General features: G+C 44.5%; 1 protein-coding gene across 2 annotated transcripts in view; it reads right to left on the reverse strand.

Annotated features, from left to right (window-relative positions):
- Positions 1-5,354: 5,354 nt before the first annotated feature.
- LOC130208837 (chemokine-like protein TAFA-1) overlaps positions 5,355-15,610 on the reverse strand; it is a 125,428-nt gene continuing 115,172 nt past the window's right edge. The window contains exons 4-6 of one of the 2 annotated variants that reach the window (XR_008834490.1): positions 15,151-15,275; positions 12,055-12,146; positions 5,355-6,764 (exon numbers count right to left, since the gene is read on the reverse strand). Coding sequence is in view for 1 of the 2 variants with exons in the window: in XM_056438188.1 (XP_056294163.1) it covers positions 6,747-6,764; positions 15,151-15,275 (143 nt within the window). In the remaining variant the exon portion in view is untranslated. The remainder of the gene's footprint in view (positions 6,765-12,054; positions 12,147-15,150; positions 15,276-15,610) is intronic. The other variant, XM_056438188.1, reaches the window with a different exon arrangement.

The raw sequence follows: 15,610 nt of genomic DNA on the forward strand, positions 1-15,610 counted from the left end.
CCCTCTCTCTCTCTCTCTCTCTCTCGCTCTCTCGCTCTCTCTCCCTCTCTCTCTCTCTCTCTCTCTCTCTCTCTCTCTCCCTCTCTCTCTCTCCCTCTCTCTCTCTCTCTCTCTCTCTCTCTCTCTCTCTGGGGGCTTTCGTTGTGTTTGTTTGTCTCTAGAAAGAAATGCAGACAATGTTCTAGATTATATTTGATCATCGCTCGCATAATGTAGACGTTTCATATTGCAACTAAAAACACATCTTTTCCCACTATACCGTGAATAAAAACAGATTAGTACTTCAGTGTCACTTGATGGGCACTTACTCATGGGATTACATATGGTATTACTCATAGTTTTACTTATGGTATTACATATGGTATTACTCATGGTATTACTCATGGTATTACTTATGGTATTACTCATCGTATTACTCATAGTATTACTCATGGTATTATTTATGGTATTACTTCAGGTATAAATAAATGTGAACCGTCACGATACCGTGACAAGCCGGTTATGATGATACGACTCGAGGGTGACGCTCACATTTACGAACAAAATGTACGCAGGGCCTATTTTAGGGAGGCTCTAGCAGAAATACAATAAATAACTGTCGACGTCTTTCTTTTTATACTTTTTTTCTCCATTGAATGTTATATTTGACACTGAACTAGTTCATCTTCAACTCAGTGTTAGTGTCTAAATGAACATAACATATCACCATGACCCTGACATTCTGCCTCTAACGATGGATATCCGGGGCCCCACACACAACCCTCCATGTTGGGGCGAAGCCCCCCCTTTCTTTGAATCCTACACACGCCCTTGAGTGTAGGGACGAGGAACCACAGGCTGCTGTGCGCCTGACAGGCAGTGAAAGGAGGACGCGTGAACCCGACGGCACAGCAACTCTTTTCAGTCCGTGTGTGGAGGCAAGGCGAACGCTCAAGTTTCCCTTGAACTGAACTTTCGACAAGTTCACCACCTCACGCCGCGTGTGTGTGGGCAGGTGTACGGACTGACGGCGAGCCGTCTTTGTCTCTGGCAGGCAGCCTGAAGGCCGCCGCGATGCCGCGCTGAACTCTCCATACCAACTTTGGAGACACTACATGAAATAGTATCTGACCTCCGCAAACAAAGAAACAATCTGTTCCCGGTTATTATTATAGGATATGTGCACACAACCGATGTACTAATATATACTTACAGGAGAAAATAGTTTCTTCCGCAAATTAAATAGATTCACGGCAGCAAGAGATTATAAACTAAATTTGAAAGGACACTATGTAAAAGTATCCACCCATATAAATACTCTGTATCAGGGGTTCTCAAATGGGGCTATATGTGAGATTTATTCAAATAATCCATTCAGAAATCCTTTAAAAATAGTTATTTAATAAATATTCAATACAATATAAGTATAAATTAAGACATGGGATTGTATATATTCCATATTAAATCAGACGATGATGGCACAGTGCCATGTATTACATATTTTTTTAACAAAAAATGCTTCCCACTGGTCAGGGGTAACTAAGAATATAAGGGGTATATCACTGAAAAAAGAAAATCAGTGCCATCAGTGTCGGATTTAATATAGAAAATATACCATTCCCTTTATGAATTTGGACTTATATTGTATTGAATATCTATTGAATAAATATTTTTAAAGGATTTTCTAATGGATTCTTATTTTAAATATATATATTTTTATCTCACGTAACCCCTGGAGTGCCTTCACGTACCCCCATTTGAGAACCACTGCTCTATATACACAGAGTGAACTCAATGATTTACATATTATGATGCAACACCAGGACACAAAGGTGGAGCATTGGATCTCGTTGCCTTGGGGTCGGTACATGTGGAATAAACACACATGCACTTCTTGGTTTCCACATTTCACAGAAGTGCTTTTTGAAGCCCGCACGGTGTGCCGTTGTGTGCCCTTGTGTGCCCTTGTGTGCCGTGGTGTGCCATGGTGTTCCCTGGTGTGCCGTGGTGTGCCGGTCCCGCTGTGACAGCAGCACACCGCTCACTCTCCATCCCCCGTGTTCCTCCACATAAAGGTCATGAACACAAATGACTGAAAGCACACCTTTCTATTTATACGATGTGTCATGGGTTTAAGTTGGAGGGTGGAGAGACTGAATCTACATGACTTCTACAACAAATAGACACAATATTCTTGTCTACTCCCCGCAGACCCTCTTCTCGACACTCTTCTTTTTGTCCTTTATTCCGGTCATTCATCCAGCGAGTGCCCGTGTCGCTGGTTTCGGGGCCTGTGGTAAAACGTGAGGAGTGGGAGACGAGGTGAGGCGAGGAAAACGGCGGGGAGGATAAATTGTCATTATCGCGGCACCGGCTGACAATCAACACCGCCGAGTCATTTTAAAGATGAAGACTGCGTCGCGCGGCTCGACTCGCCCGTGGTGGCGCTCTCCGTCTCGGGGACCATAACAGTGATGTATCACCCGTCAGCGTGTCTGTTCATTTGTTGCACACGCTGACGCATAGCAGCAGTGGTGTGTGTGTGTGTCTGTCTCACTGTGTGTCATTGTTGTTGTTGTTGTTGTGCTTCACACAGAAAGCGTGCAGCTGCAGGCTGATCTTTATCACTCGCTGGTTACTTTGTTAGCCGTAACTGTGTTTTATTGACACGTCATTCTCTCTTTTTCTTACGTCCAATGATTAAAGCGATCAATCAGGAATCTGCTATGACTCTATCTATTTTTTTTTTTCATGGGAAACGGGCCTTTGGCAGCGGCGCCGAGCAGCTGTCTCCGAGACGGCGTTCGAGATGCTCTCGGTCGCCCCGGCTCCCGTGGATGTTAACTGTAAAGCTGACAGTCGCTGACTAATTACACCCCCCACAGGTAAGCAGCGTGCCCTTTTCCGCAGATTATAGTCGTCTATTAAAGATTACGAACGTGTAATAAAGCGCAAAGATCAAGGGAGCGGTGTCAAAAAAAGGAGCGGAGGCCTTTTAACCCAAATGGGACCAGGCGGTTTTTTTTATACCCTTGAAAGTTACTAACGCAAGTTTTTCTAAACGACACAAGCGCCCGACATCACGGGCGCGTCTCGGCTTGTGTGGAAGAAGGTCGTCCTCGCTGTCAGGCGTCGATTAGCCTCTGTGTCTCGATGGTGGTGTGGGGGGGGGGGGGGGGGGCTCTGGACTTGATGGACGTCTCTCTCTTTTTGAGATTGCACAGCACCACTGAGAAGGAGGGAAGGAGGTATGGACCCGGTCGCTGTTATCTACTCACGCTGTGCTCCTTTTTTCCTGCTCTGTCACGCAGCTCGACTCCCATCGCTTCTGGAAAGCGCTAAAGGAGTGCATAAAAGAGAAGAAGAAGAAGAAGAAAAAGGAGGAGGAGGAGAAGAAGAAGAAGAAGAAGGAGGAGGAGGAGAAGAAAAAGAAGAAGAAGGAGAAGAAAAAGGAGGAGGAGAAGAAGAAGACGGAGGAGCAGGAAGAAAAAGAAGAAGAAGAAGAAGGAGAAGAAGAAGGAGGAGGAGGAGAAGAAGAAGAAGAAGAAAAAGGAGGAGGAGAAGAAGAAGAAGACGGAGGAGCAGGAAGAAGAAGAAGAAGAAGAAGAAGAAGAAGAAGAAGAAGAAAAAGGAGGAGGAGAAGAAGAAGAAGAAGACGGAGGAGGAGCAGGAAGAAAAAGAAGAAGAAGAAGAAGAAGAAGAAGGAGAAGAAGAAGAAGGAGGAGGAGAAGAAGAAGAAGGCGGAGGAGCAGGAAGAAGAAGGAGAAGAAGAAGAAGAAGAAGGAGAAGGAGAAGAAGAAGAAGGAGGAGGAGAAGAAGAAGAACACGGAGGAGCAGGAAGAAGAAGAAGAAGAAGAAGTAGAAGGAGGAGAAGAAGAAGAAGACGGAGGAGCAGGAAGAAGAAGAAGAAGAAGAAGAAGAAGAAGAAGCAGAAGAAGAAAAAGCACCTCTTCCCCTTTTTTCTGATCCCCGAGCACCTTTTAAGCAAAAATCCACTTAGAGCTGCGTAAAGCAAGGAGGGGAAAGAAAAAAAATATGCTTGATTTTCTACACAGGCACTGAATTTGAGGATAATCTTCACAGAACGCCGTCGCGGGACTCTGGGTCCCCCTAAAAATACATTTACAAGCATAAAACTGACAAATACGCGAACGCTCGCATGCATTTCACACCGTCGCATGAACAGAGGAACTCATTCCCTGACTCATTTTCTTCCACACAAGCTCAATAAGACTTCAGGACAGTGAATCCGATTAGATATGAGAAAACAAAGATGGGGGAACGGCTCACTGAGCAGGAAAAAAACCCCAAAGCACACGCTTACTGCTCCCGCTCCCTTTTTTGCATATTCCTTCACGACTTCTCGCAACACCGCCGGGAGATTGATGCGTCTGTCTTCCTCGTACCTTCTGTGACTGCTCATCGAGGCGCCGGGGCTCCGCGGAAACTAGCCAAATTCCTAAATGATGAATGTACGCCAAGTGCGTCCGCCGGGAGAGAGAGAGAGAGAGAGAGATAGAGAGAGAGAGAGAGAGAGAGAGGAGACACATCTCATATGAGGCTGATATTGAAAAATCATTTGGAATTTCGCCTAGCTCCCCGATATTGGAAATCTTTATTACCTTTGCATTGAAAATGCGGAAGGTTATGTTTTGATCGCCGTGTATTTATTTATTTATTTGTATGCATTTTATTCGCATAACAAAACAAGTTTTAAACCGAATCGCATTAAATGTGGTCGGATGATTGTTTATTATCCGGGGACCATTTGATTAGATTTTGGGATCGATCGGGTCAAAGGTCATGGTCAAGGTCATGAAAAGGTCAACATCTTCTTGAATCGCATGAAATTTGGTGGGATGATTGGTTATTATCCGGGGACCATTTGATTAGATTTTGGGATCAATCGGGTCAAAGGTCAAGGTCAAGGTCATGGAAAGGTCAACATCTTCTTTTTACCATAGCATGGTCAATTGTTATCCATTTGGCATGCAACTAATGCCAACATGTTTATAATTCAATGCCCAATCTTGTGATATGCGAAGGTATGCGCTCTACCGAGTGCCCGTTCTAGTTCTAATTGCGTGAATTAATTGAACGTGCCGTTTTCCCGATGCAATCGTATGAATGAAGCATGGCAGGCGCATGCGTCTGAAGCCGTGAGGCGTCTTCACGCGCCTCCCGCATGTTGTTGATAGCTTGTTTACTCGAGGGAAAGGCTCTGCTCACATGTGTCTACACATCGCATACACGACACTCTGACGAGATCTTCCACCCACATATTACACACATATCAAATTGTCACAAGGGGAGTATTTAAAAAAAAAAAAAAAAACAATATGAAGGAATGAGAGACAGCAGATTTTTATAGAAAACCATTTTTATTTCTCATAAGGCTGTCTTGTAATGTACTTAAATCTACTGGGGGGGAGGGGAGGAGGAGGGGTAATTGTATGTTTCTCAATAGTGTACGCTATACTTTTCTCACTGTCGTTTTTTATTAAATACAGCATCTCTCTCTCTCTCTCTCTCTCTCTCTCTCTCTGGAGCGCTCGCCCCCGTGACCAACTTTTTCTTTTCCACAGCAGAAATAAAACAATAAATGTCCATTTATGCTCGGAGTTCTTCTCCCGCTGCTGTTTTTATGTCCCCATCGTGTCGGCGTGGGAAGCTCAGGGCTCGTTGTCGGGGCCGCTTTCTTTTTCTGAGGCGGTTCTATACAGTGTTTTCCTCATCTTTACAGAAACTACAAGCTTTTTTTATTCTCTCTCGCTCAACCAAGGACACCGTGTGACAAAAGTGACCAATACTTATTTTTTTATGACTGCTGTTTACCAAAAAGCAAGCATGTCCTATACCAACCGTGTCGGGGAAACAACAACAACCTCTGGATATACTCAGTGGCTGATTAATATTCCTCCTCCATTGGGGCTTCAAGCTCCTAAGAGAGTCTTATTCAATATATTGTTTCAGCTTCTCGGATCCATCATCTTATATGTGATGTATTTACATATGTTTTTTTTTTTCATACACAAATTATCTTACACACAAAAGAAAAAAACGAAGTGCTCATGAATTTACATCGGGCATGCCCACGAATAAAAGTCACAACGTCTGAAGACGGAGCCACGAGGACCCCCGACGCCACGAGGATGGACTCGTTGTCGGCCGCCGTGGTCTCCGTTCGCCGGCGGTCCGGTGTTGTCCGGCCAGCGCCAATGAGTCACACACCGATGCCTTTCAGGCGCAGAAATAAAAAGGGCAAATCAAGGTAACCCCTCCGTCCACCTCCAGCTTCCACGTCTGCCCTCAGTTCTGTGGACCGCCATATGTTCAGGTCCTTCAGGCGGTGTCGAACGTCTTCAAAACAATGTTTTAACGACCTCTGTGTCACCTCTGCGAAGCTGTTTCAGTTTTTTGAGATAGGGGGGAAAAAGAGAGAGAGAGAGAGAAAGGGAGAGGGGGGTGGAGACTGGCCACAGCTGTGTGGAAGAGGAGAGTCACCGACGTGGGGGCTCATTGATCAAACAGGGGATTAGTCTGGTTTCAAATCCTTGGCACCGCGCGAGCAAAGCGGTTCTTTGTATCCGGGGTGGATATCCTTGTTTTCCGCGGTCCCAGGTAATCCAGTCGGGAGACGCGGATGTGATAGTTTTAGTCCGGGATGAGAAAAGGAGGGTAGTGGATGAAGGTGCAGAGAGAGAGAGAGCCTGGAGCACGCGGCCCTGCAACGCCGGGGGGAGGGGGGCGGGGGGGGGAGCTCTCCGTTAGGTCCTGGGATGAATCTGCAACACAGAGGAAGAGGAGAGACAAACACAGGCGCACTTAGATAGAACAAAGGCAGCACACAAGTGTGCGAGGGATTACACCCCAGAGGAAACCGCTCCGTTTGCACGTAAAAAAAAAAAAAGGGGGAGTCTTTTGAAGTGAGGGGGCGTAAAAACAGACGGCTCATTCGGGTGGAAACGGCAACTGACAAACGGAGGTGTGTTTAGGCATTTATAGACGAGGTTAGTGGGATGTGTATCGGGGAAGCCTTTAGGAAAACACGTGCTTCCATGCTGTGTGTGTGTGTGAGTCACAATCTGATACGACTTCATCTCACACCATTTTAGTCACATCCCATTCTCCAACCCTACAAACCAAGCCGGCCAATCATAGCTGAGAATTTCCTCGAAAACACAATAAAAGTCTGAGATTTTTCTTTTTTAAACCTCCAGACTGCAATTGAATGTCCTTTTTTTTTTTTTTTTTTACAACTTGAATAAAAAAATCCACAACATCCCTTTTGCCCTCTTTTTTATATCGACTATGACATAATACTTCTTCTCCTCACTGTCAACACATTTTCCCGTGCATGTTACTGCTTTGGTATTTGACAGTGAAAGAAGTCTGAAGTTTCCCCTGAACGCAACGCGGCCAATTAGAGATCCCATAATCCTCTTCAATTAAGAAACACAGCCGGCGTGTGTCCATGAGTCACAATCTGATATGAGTTCATCTCACACCATTTTAGTCACATCCCATTCTCCAACCCTACAAACCAAAGCCGTCCAATCATAGCTGAGAATTTCCTCGAAAACACAAAAAAAAAAATTTTTTCTTTTTTTTTCTCCAGACTGCAATCGAAAAAAAAAAAAGAAAGATCCCCCCCTCCCCCTTTTTTTATATCGACTATGACATAACACGTCTTCACTGTCAACACAGTGAAAGAAGTCGGAAGTTTCCCCTGAACGCAACGCGGCCAATTAGAGATCTTCAATTAAGAAACACAGCGCTGACATTTCCCGCCGGCCTGGCAGGTGGTCGCCAGGTGTGTGGATTTGATTGCAAAAGGCGCCGCAGAAAGAGCCTCGCCGCTCCGATATGTCGGACGTGCTGGCGAGGGAGAACGAATGATTTTCATCTCTCCCGTTTTCTCCGGGATTGAACTGCGTGCTCCTGTATTCCCCTTCCCGTGTCTGGTGTGTTATTCCGAGGCCTTTCGGAGAAGAATCCCGAAAAGCGGGCGACTCGGGTTTAATTTAGCGTCTGAGTAATAAAAATAAAAACAGAACGCAGTGCAGTTGTTGCATTGTTGGGAGACTGCGTTTGATCGGACGGAATCATTTGAGAAGCTAGAAGGCGTTCGGGTCGCACATCTGTTTCTTTTTTCAACGGGTTGCAACGGTTTTGAAGGAAAATCAATAAGGAATCTTCTAGGATCAAGTGTCATTTGCAGCTCTGCTTTTCTCCTTCTTAAAAAGGTGAGCATGTGTTCAGTCCTCTTTGTCATCAGGGCTGGTGTTCAATATCTCCAAAACATGTTCAAATATTTAAAAAAGGAATTTGTCAAGGAGTGTGGTTAAAGGTCAAAGGTCAAGGTGCAGGTGTTATCTCTGCTGCAGATCCAGGAATTTGACAATTTTCCCAATTTTCACATCAATATATATCCAATTAAAAAACCTGTAAAATCAAACCGATATTTTTAATCAGCACATTTAAAAACAACAATTGTTGACCACAGTGATTAAATAATGAAATGCTTCACATTTACAGGTGTGTACTGTCGGCCTATATTTCCTTTGAGGACGCGAGGCGGTGAATGAAACGAGGGAAACGTCTCTAGAAATAAGTGGGACACCACCGGCAGTTTCTTTTCTTTTTTTTTAAGAGCAAGACACTTAACCCCGTAGCTGTGTCGACGGTGTGTGAATGGAACATGATTGTTAGCTGTTAGCTAAATGAAATAAAACGTTGGTGCGGAGAACGACCTCAAGACTTCACGGCTCCTTCTCTACATCAGACCCAATCCACCAGAGGGTTGTTAGTGGGAGAAGATGGGTTTGTATGCAAATGCTGTGTGTGTGTGTGTGTCTCTTTAAGTGAACAGTGCAGCAGGTGTAGCAGCGGATTGCTCAAGGATTTGTCGACGATCCCATTTTTCCGCCGGCAAAACGAAGCCGGCCGCGTTGTAATTTGTCGGCCGCGTTAAATTGCAATTTACTCGAGTTACTCGAGTTGGTAAAAAGGAGCCAAGGACGACTTGCCGTGGCAAAAATAACAAAGCGTGAACGCGGCCTCGCCCCCCCCTCCTCCCCCCCTCTCTCCTTTTTCCTTGTTTGGTGCTGAACGAATCAATCACGCCCGCGAAGGAAGAAAACAAACCCCTCCTCAAACTGCACTTAAGAGCACCCTCTAAGAAACAGAAATACATCAAGATCCATTTCATGTGACATTGGCAATGAGAAGGAAAAAAATGGCTCTAGAGTAGTAACGAGCGCCCCCCCCCCCTCCCCCTGCACAAAAGTCACAAGTAGGACAACCTGGCCCCTTTTTGGCATCTCAGGGGTAAAAGAAGGTGTCGTTTATCTCAAACGACGCACTGCTGTTGACCGCGCTTGTGTGCGTGTAGGTGTGTGTGTGTGTGTGCGTGCTTTTACGTTCATCACGGTGGTGACATTGTACAGGACTGCAGCAGGAGGAGGAGGAGGAGGAGGGGGTGGGGGGGTTGTCAAGCACAGTGATGGAACAGATGATTGCTCGGTGAAATTGACCTGTGTGTGTGTGTGTGTGTGTGTGTGTGTGTCCCGATATGACAAATTAGACGGCGGTGGCGTCTGCTGGCAGGTCACTTGTGCTCTGAAACCGTCTCAGCAGATGGGCGACATCCTGCAACCAGTGGGCTACTCCGTTAAACAAGGGACACTCGGGTCTCTGAACAGCAATTAAATCCCGTCTGACCAGTCGAGCGGGGCCCGCTGCGAAGCGTGAAGTCTCCACCGCTCTGCACGCACTTATCTAACCCATGACTGTGGGTGCACACGGTTAAAAAACAACTGCTGTACTCGAGTGATGTCGCCGTGTGAAATAACTGAAGAAAAGCCGTGACATGGCGTCGCGTGTGGGCCGCGCTACGACGTCTCCGCCTCGACGGCAACTTCGTATTCACTCTCGCGAGCGATCTGCGAGGTTATGACGGGAACATAATTCATCTCACGGTCATCAAGAGCAGGAAAAGATGCTTTCATTCCAGCCCACCCGTTCCGCCCGTCTCTCTCAAGGTATGTGGTTGTTGCGGAGTGAGCGGGGGAGGGTTGGGTGTAGCGGGAGGGGGGGGTGGGGAATGCAGATCTATGGTGAGTGTTGCTGTTTTTTTTGGAAGGTGGTGTGGTTAAAGGTCAAAGGTCAAGGTGCAGGTGTTATCTCTGCAGCAGATCCAGGAATTTGACAATTTTCACATCAATATATATCCAATTAAAAAACCTGTAAAATCAAACCGATATTTTTAATCAGCACATTTAAAAACAACAACTGTTGCTCTCCTGAAGGTTTCTTCACTTTTTTTTCCCAGTGAAAAAGTGTTTTCGTTGTATTTATTGGGAGTTTCATCCCGATCCGATGTGAGGTCAAAGGTCAGGAATGTCGTAGGTGCGCAGATCGTAAAGGAGAATTTCGTAATGTGTGATATTGGGCTGTATAAAATAATCTGAATTTAAGCGAATTGGGGAGTCAGGCACCGGCTTAGCTCAGCGTCTGGGTTTTTTTTGCACGCCATTTTTTATCGTTTGTGAAAGATGTCAATGAAATATGTTTGCTGTGTGTGTGTGGAGTGTGTGGAGTGTGTGTGTGTGTGTGTGTGTGTATGTGCCCGCCTCATTGTGCGTCACTGACTGATGTAAATTCATGAGCAAAATAAAAACCTGCAGGTGAGATGAAACGGCTGAGAATACGTATTTTTTTATTTTCTTTAAACGGCGTGCGCTCGCTCGCTCGTAAACAAATACAAATGAGGCAATTTGGCCTGAGAAGCGGGTGGATGAGGAATGTTGATTAAAAAAAAAAAAAAAAAAATCAAAAGGGGGAGCAGAGTGCAGGATAAAAGGCCTTTCATGTTGCCTCGGTGGCTTTCGCTGTGTGCTGATAGCTGCTTCAACAGGACCCCCTGAGGTGGGGGGGGGGGGGATCGGGACACATCAAGTGGTCCCTGATAAGAAGCCACGCGGCGAACTAAAGGGAAGACGATCTGCCCGGGGGTGTCGCACACATGTGGGAGTTTACACACACACACAAACAAACAGACGTATCAAACACATGCGTTCATACACACGTAAAATCGCACACACACACACAGCGAGTAGCATGTCACAGATTAGGGCCTAATGGGATTGGCAGAGCGCGGTAAGTCGGTGTAATCAAGCCCACACAGCGGCCGACAGCGGAAAACAGGACACGGAACAAAGGAGGCGATGAAAGGAGGAGCGACTGATCCTTCCATTACACTGTTCACGGACAGCAGGGTTCTGCTGAGGGGTGGACCTGGCTCCGTGTGTGTGTGTGTGTTGCCACAGTACTCCATAAATGTGCCGCTGCAGCACACGCGTGTTTTTGCGTATTTCACTAAAACCGTTTTCCGCATGAAATTGCAGCATACATCCTTTTTTTTTTATTCCCGCGCCTGTGCCAGACGATAAATATTTACAGTGGGCGGCGGTGCGTTCAGTATTTGTGTCACGCCCGCCTAATCATGCGCAGCGTGTAAACACACACTTGATTATTTTCGCACAGGGGTATTTGGGTTAATGAGAAAGTCATTGAACATGAGCTGGTGCCACTCCTGCCGACCCCCCCCCCCCCCACACACACACACACACACACACTCAAAGTGCAGCATATACAGCACAGGTGTCAAACACAAGGCCCGCGGGCCCGCCACATCATTTGATGTGGCCCCTGACAACTTGAAAGTCATATTCATCACCTTTTCTTAAAGAAATGTAAGAAAAATACCCTGTGCTTTTATTTTGAAGGTTTCAAATCAAATGGATTTATGTTGTAACATTAGAGAACATTTCTTATGTAGAATATTTCTACAGTCAAATAAACAATAATCAAATGCAAAGAGAGTTATTTGGGGAGTAGTTTATACTTTTATATGTTTTAGTTGTAACCCTTTGAGGGTAGACGTGATGCTGATGTAGCCCACAGTGAAAATGAGTTTGACACCCCTGATAGACAGTGATGTGTGAGAGAGAGAGAGAGAGAGACGGGGAAAACAAAAACAAAAACAAAGAACAGCTTGAGGAAAAGACTAACCTGTACAGAAGCAAGAATGCAGCTCAATTTCTGTTGACCCATCCTCTGCATTTTGCTTCCGGAAGCTAAAAAGGGGAGTATGGCTGGGTATTCTGCAAAGAGAGGGTCAAGAAGAAAAGGACACGTGTGTATTGGGTAGAAAAGCAGCTTCCTGGGCCTTGACCTTTTTTTTCGCCCTCTTAAAAGGTTTTTAATCCTATCAGATAAAAGTCACTTTACTCATAAATACACACGACCATTCAAAAGTTTGGGGTCACCGAGACAATTTCGTGTTTTCCATGAAAAATCCCACTTATATTTATTAATTAAATGCAAAATTAATATTAAATATAGTCAAGACATTGAGGAGGTTATGAATCATGATTTTTATTATAAAAATAAATATTTATGTTCTTCTTGTGGCTCAAAGGAAGGCCAATTTTACAGCTTCTCTCAGCAGCATAACTGTTTTCAGCTGCGCTCACATAAAAAGGGTTTGCAAGGGTTTTCTACCCCTCCGCTAGTCTTCTAAGGCGATAACACAATGTACCACTAGAACACTGGAGATGGGCCTCTACACACCTCTGTAGAGACTTCATTAAACACCAGAGAATAGTCATGGACACATTAACATGTAGAGAGTGTTTATGATTCATTTAAAAAAACAGTGCTTTTCTTTGAAAAATAAGGACATATCTATGTGACCTCAAAGTTGTGAAAGGTAGTGTATGTTATGAAGCTCCTCGTTCATTTAATGTCAATTTCAAAAATTCAGAATTTAAAGGACATTTCTAAGTGACCTCAAACTTTTGACCGGTCGTGTATGTTATGAAGCTCCTCCCCCATTCGTGCGCTTTCATGTACAATCCTGATTAATGTGAGTTAATCTGTCATATTCTGCATAGGGACTGCTTTGAGAATGAAAGATGCGTTCTTTAGGAGTTAAACCAAGCGCTCCGCAGCCTTGCATTTGACCGGATGGCCGGCGCTCTGCACGCGGTGGGCCTGCGGTGGCGGTGAAGGCGTCCGGCCGAAAGCTTTTACGTGCATCTGCGGACGTATAAATCTTCAGAATAGCCCCGGGAGGCTCCCCGTGTGGTCTAACCCATGTCTGTTTACCCCAATCCCCCTATCGTCACTTAGGTCTCTCTGCTTCTCAGTCACCAAGAGAAAACAAGGGGTTTGTGTGTGTGTGTGTGTGTGTGTGTGTGTGTGTGGTCAATTAAAGTGAATACAAATCGGGTGATCAACCTGCCACAGAGTGCTGGACTTTTAACTCCCTTCATTATTTTTGCATGCGGCGTTGGGAGTCAGTTTACAGAGCCGGGAGGCAGCGGGGAAGCAGAGTGGCAGTTAACTTTATATCTCCGAGAGGAGTGTGTGCGTGTGCGTGTGTGTGTGTGTGCGTGCGTGTGTGGACCCCGAGGCCGAGCCCACCCGTTTGTTTACCGCCCGCTTTATGTTTGTTCTTTACTACTGTGGGCCTTTAGATTAGGTTGCTCACACACACACACACACACACACACACACACACACACACACACACACACACACACACACACACACACACACACACACACACACACACACACACACTGTGTGAGTATCCTCACACACGGATGACTTTAGCGGTGCAGCGGAGCACGGAAGCTCACGGTTTAGAGTTTTTGGGATCAAGGATCAGAGTCACGGACCAGATCAGCACCGAGGAAAATAAGGGAGCCGACATAACTTTAAGAGATCCCTGATCCTGTTTTAGTTTTTTTTTTTAGCGATACCAATTGTCGATCACGCTGAACGGAGCCTGAACGCATCATGATGTAACCACCGATCCCCATCTGCCAATTACAACCAGATGAGTTGTTTACGATGTTACATCATCAGAGATCTGAGAACAGACGTCCCGATCGTATATATCTGACTGGATGTTGGCCGATAACGATCGACAGTAAAAACTTTTATTTCACAGTGTGATGGTTAAACATTAAACAGTGATTAACCGCCAGTGGTCCGTCACGCCACTACTGTGCGTGTTTAATTGTTAAATGGCAGAAGATTAATGGGAAATTAAGGAGGCAGTCGGCAGGAAGACTTTGCGAAAGCATTTAATCAAAGGAGTTAAACTCTTGTTAACTCTGGTGATTTCCGGTTGGCATTGTGGAAATATGTGCTTCTTCCTCTGCTCTCCTTTGTCTCGGTGGTAAGCGTTTGAAAAGGGTCGGAGGCGGAGCCTAATAGAGCGTTGGAAAGGCAAACGCACGTTGACATTGCTCTTATTTAGGAACAAACGTAATGGACAGAAATAACTTCTGTCTGTTCGTGGTGCATCGAGGTGTCCGGCTCATCAGCTGACAGGAAGTACTCATCGACCCGAGGCAACTGTGTTGAATCGGTCTATTCATGATGGAGCGTTTGGAATATTTCATACTATCAGTTAGAGAAAGTCTGAAGTGAAAGTGAAACTGAACAATACCTTTTGACAATAATAATAACAATTTAAAAAGCACTTTTCAAAAGTGCTACAATATTGGAGATGCTAAAATATGTGAAATAATAAGTAACTATATATATATATAAATTGTACACAAATAATGAATAATTACTTATTATTATTTTTATATATCATAGTTCCTTATGATTTTTTAAACATTTATAGATATATATAGTTATTTATTATTTCACATATTTTAGCATCTAATATGTTAGCACATTGAGCTTTTGAAAAGAGCTCTTTAAATTATTTTAAAAATTAAAATAATAATATATAATATATATATATATATATATACACGGATTTTATACATACATACGTATTTTATATTTATATAAAATATATATATATATACGAATACAAGGTCAACATTTTATATACAGTATTTTTATAAAAAGCCTTTTTAACCGATTAATACCCGCGTAATCAAAGTAATAATTCACAGATTAGTCGGATTATCTAAATAGTTAATTTGCTAGTTGCAGCCCTGGTGTGTTTCTGGGTAAAATGTGCACATAGAACCACCATGTGCGTGTACTTCACATCTGTGCATTGGGCGCGGAAATCCGTGCGTGCGTTGAAATGCATTCGTAAGTGTGTGTGTGTGTGTGTGTGTGAGGTCTCACTCTTGTGGTCTTGATCTTGTTCCCAGAGGAGCACATCCATCCAGAGTTGTCGGGCAGAGTCTTGCACTCTTCTCCGTCCAGACACGGCTCCATCTCACACCACCACTTCCCAATAACGATGGAGGCTGTGGGAGGGGGAGAACAGAGACATAGCAGAGCAGGTTAGTTCACCACAGACACAGATACACAAAATGACACGACTATAATGCAACAAACAAAAGGAGGGAAAAGAAAAGCAGTGAATTCAGCAGAAAAAGACTAAAAGGGCCATAATTACAAAAAGAAAAGTAATATATTCGGTTGAAAAAGACCAAAATGGCCATAATTACAAAAAGAAAAGTAATATATTCAGCTGAAAAAGACCAAAATTGCCATTTGAAAAAAGAGAAAAGTAGTGAATTCAGTAGAAAAATAGCAGAATAGCCATAATTACAGAAATGAAAGTAATATATTCGGTCGA

This window comes from Pseudoliparis swirei, chromosome 18 (assembly GCF_029220125.1).
Source record: "Pseudoliparis swirei isolate HS2019 ecotype Mariana Trench chromosome 18, NWPU_hadal_v1, whole genome shotgun sequence".
NCBI lineage: Eukaryota > Metazoa > Chordata > Actinopteri > Perciformes > Liparidae > Pseudoliparis > Pseudoliparis swirei.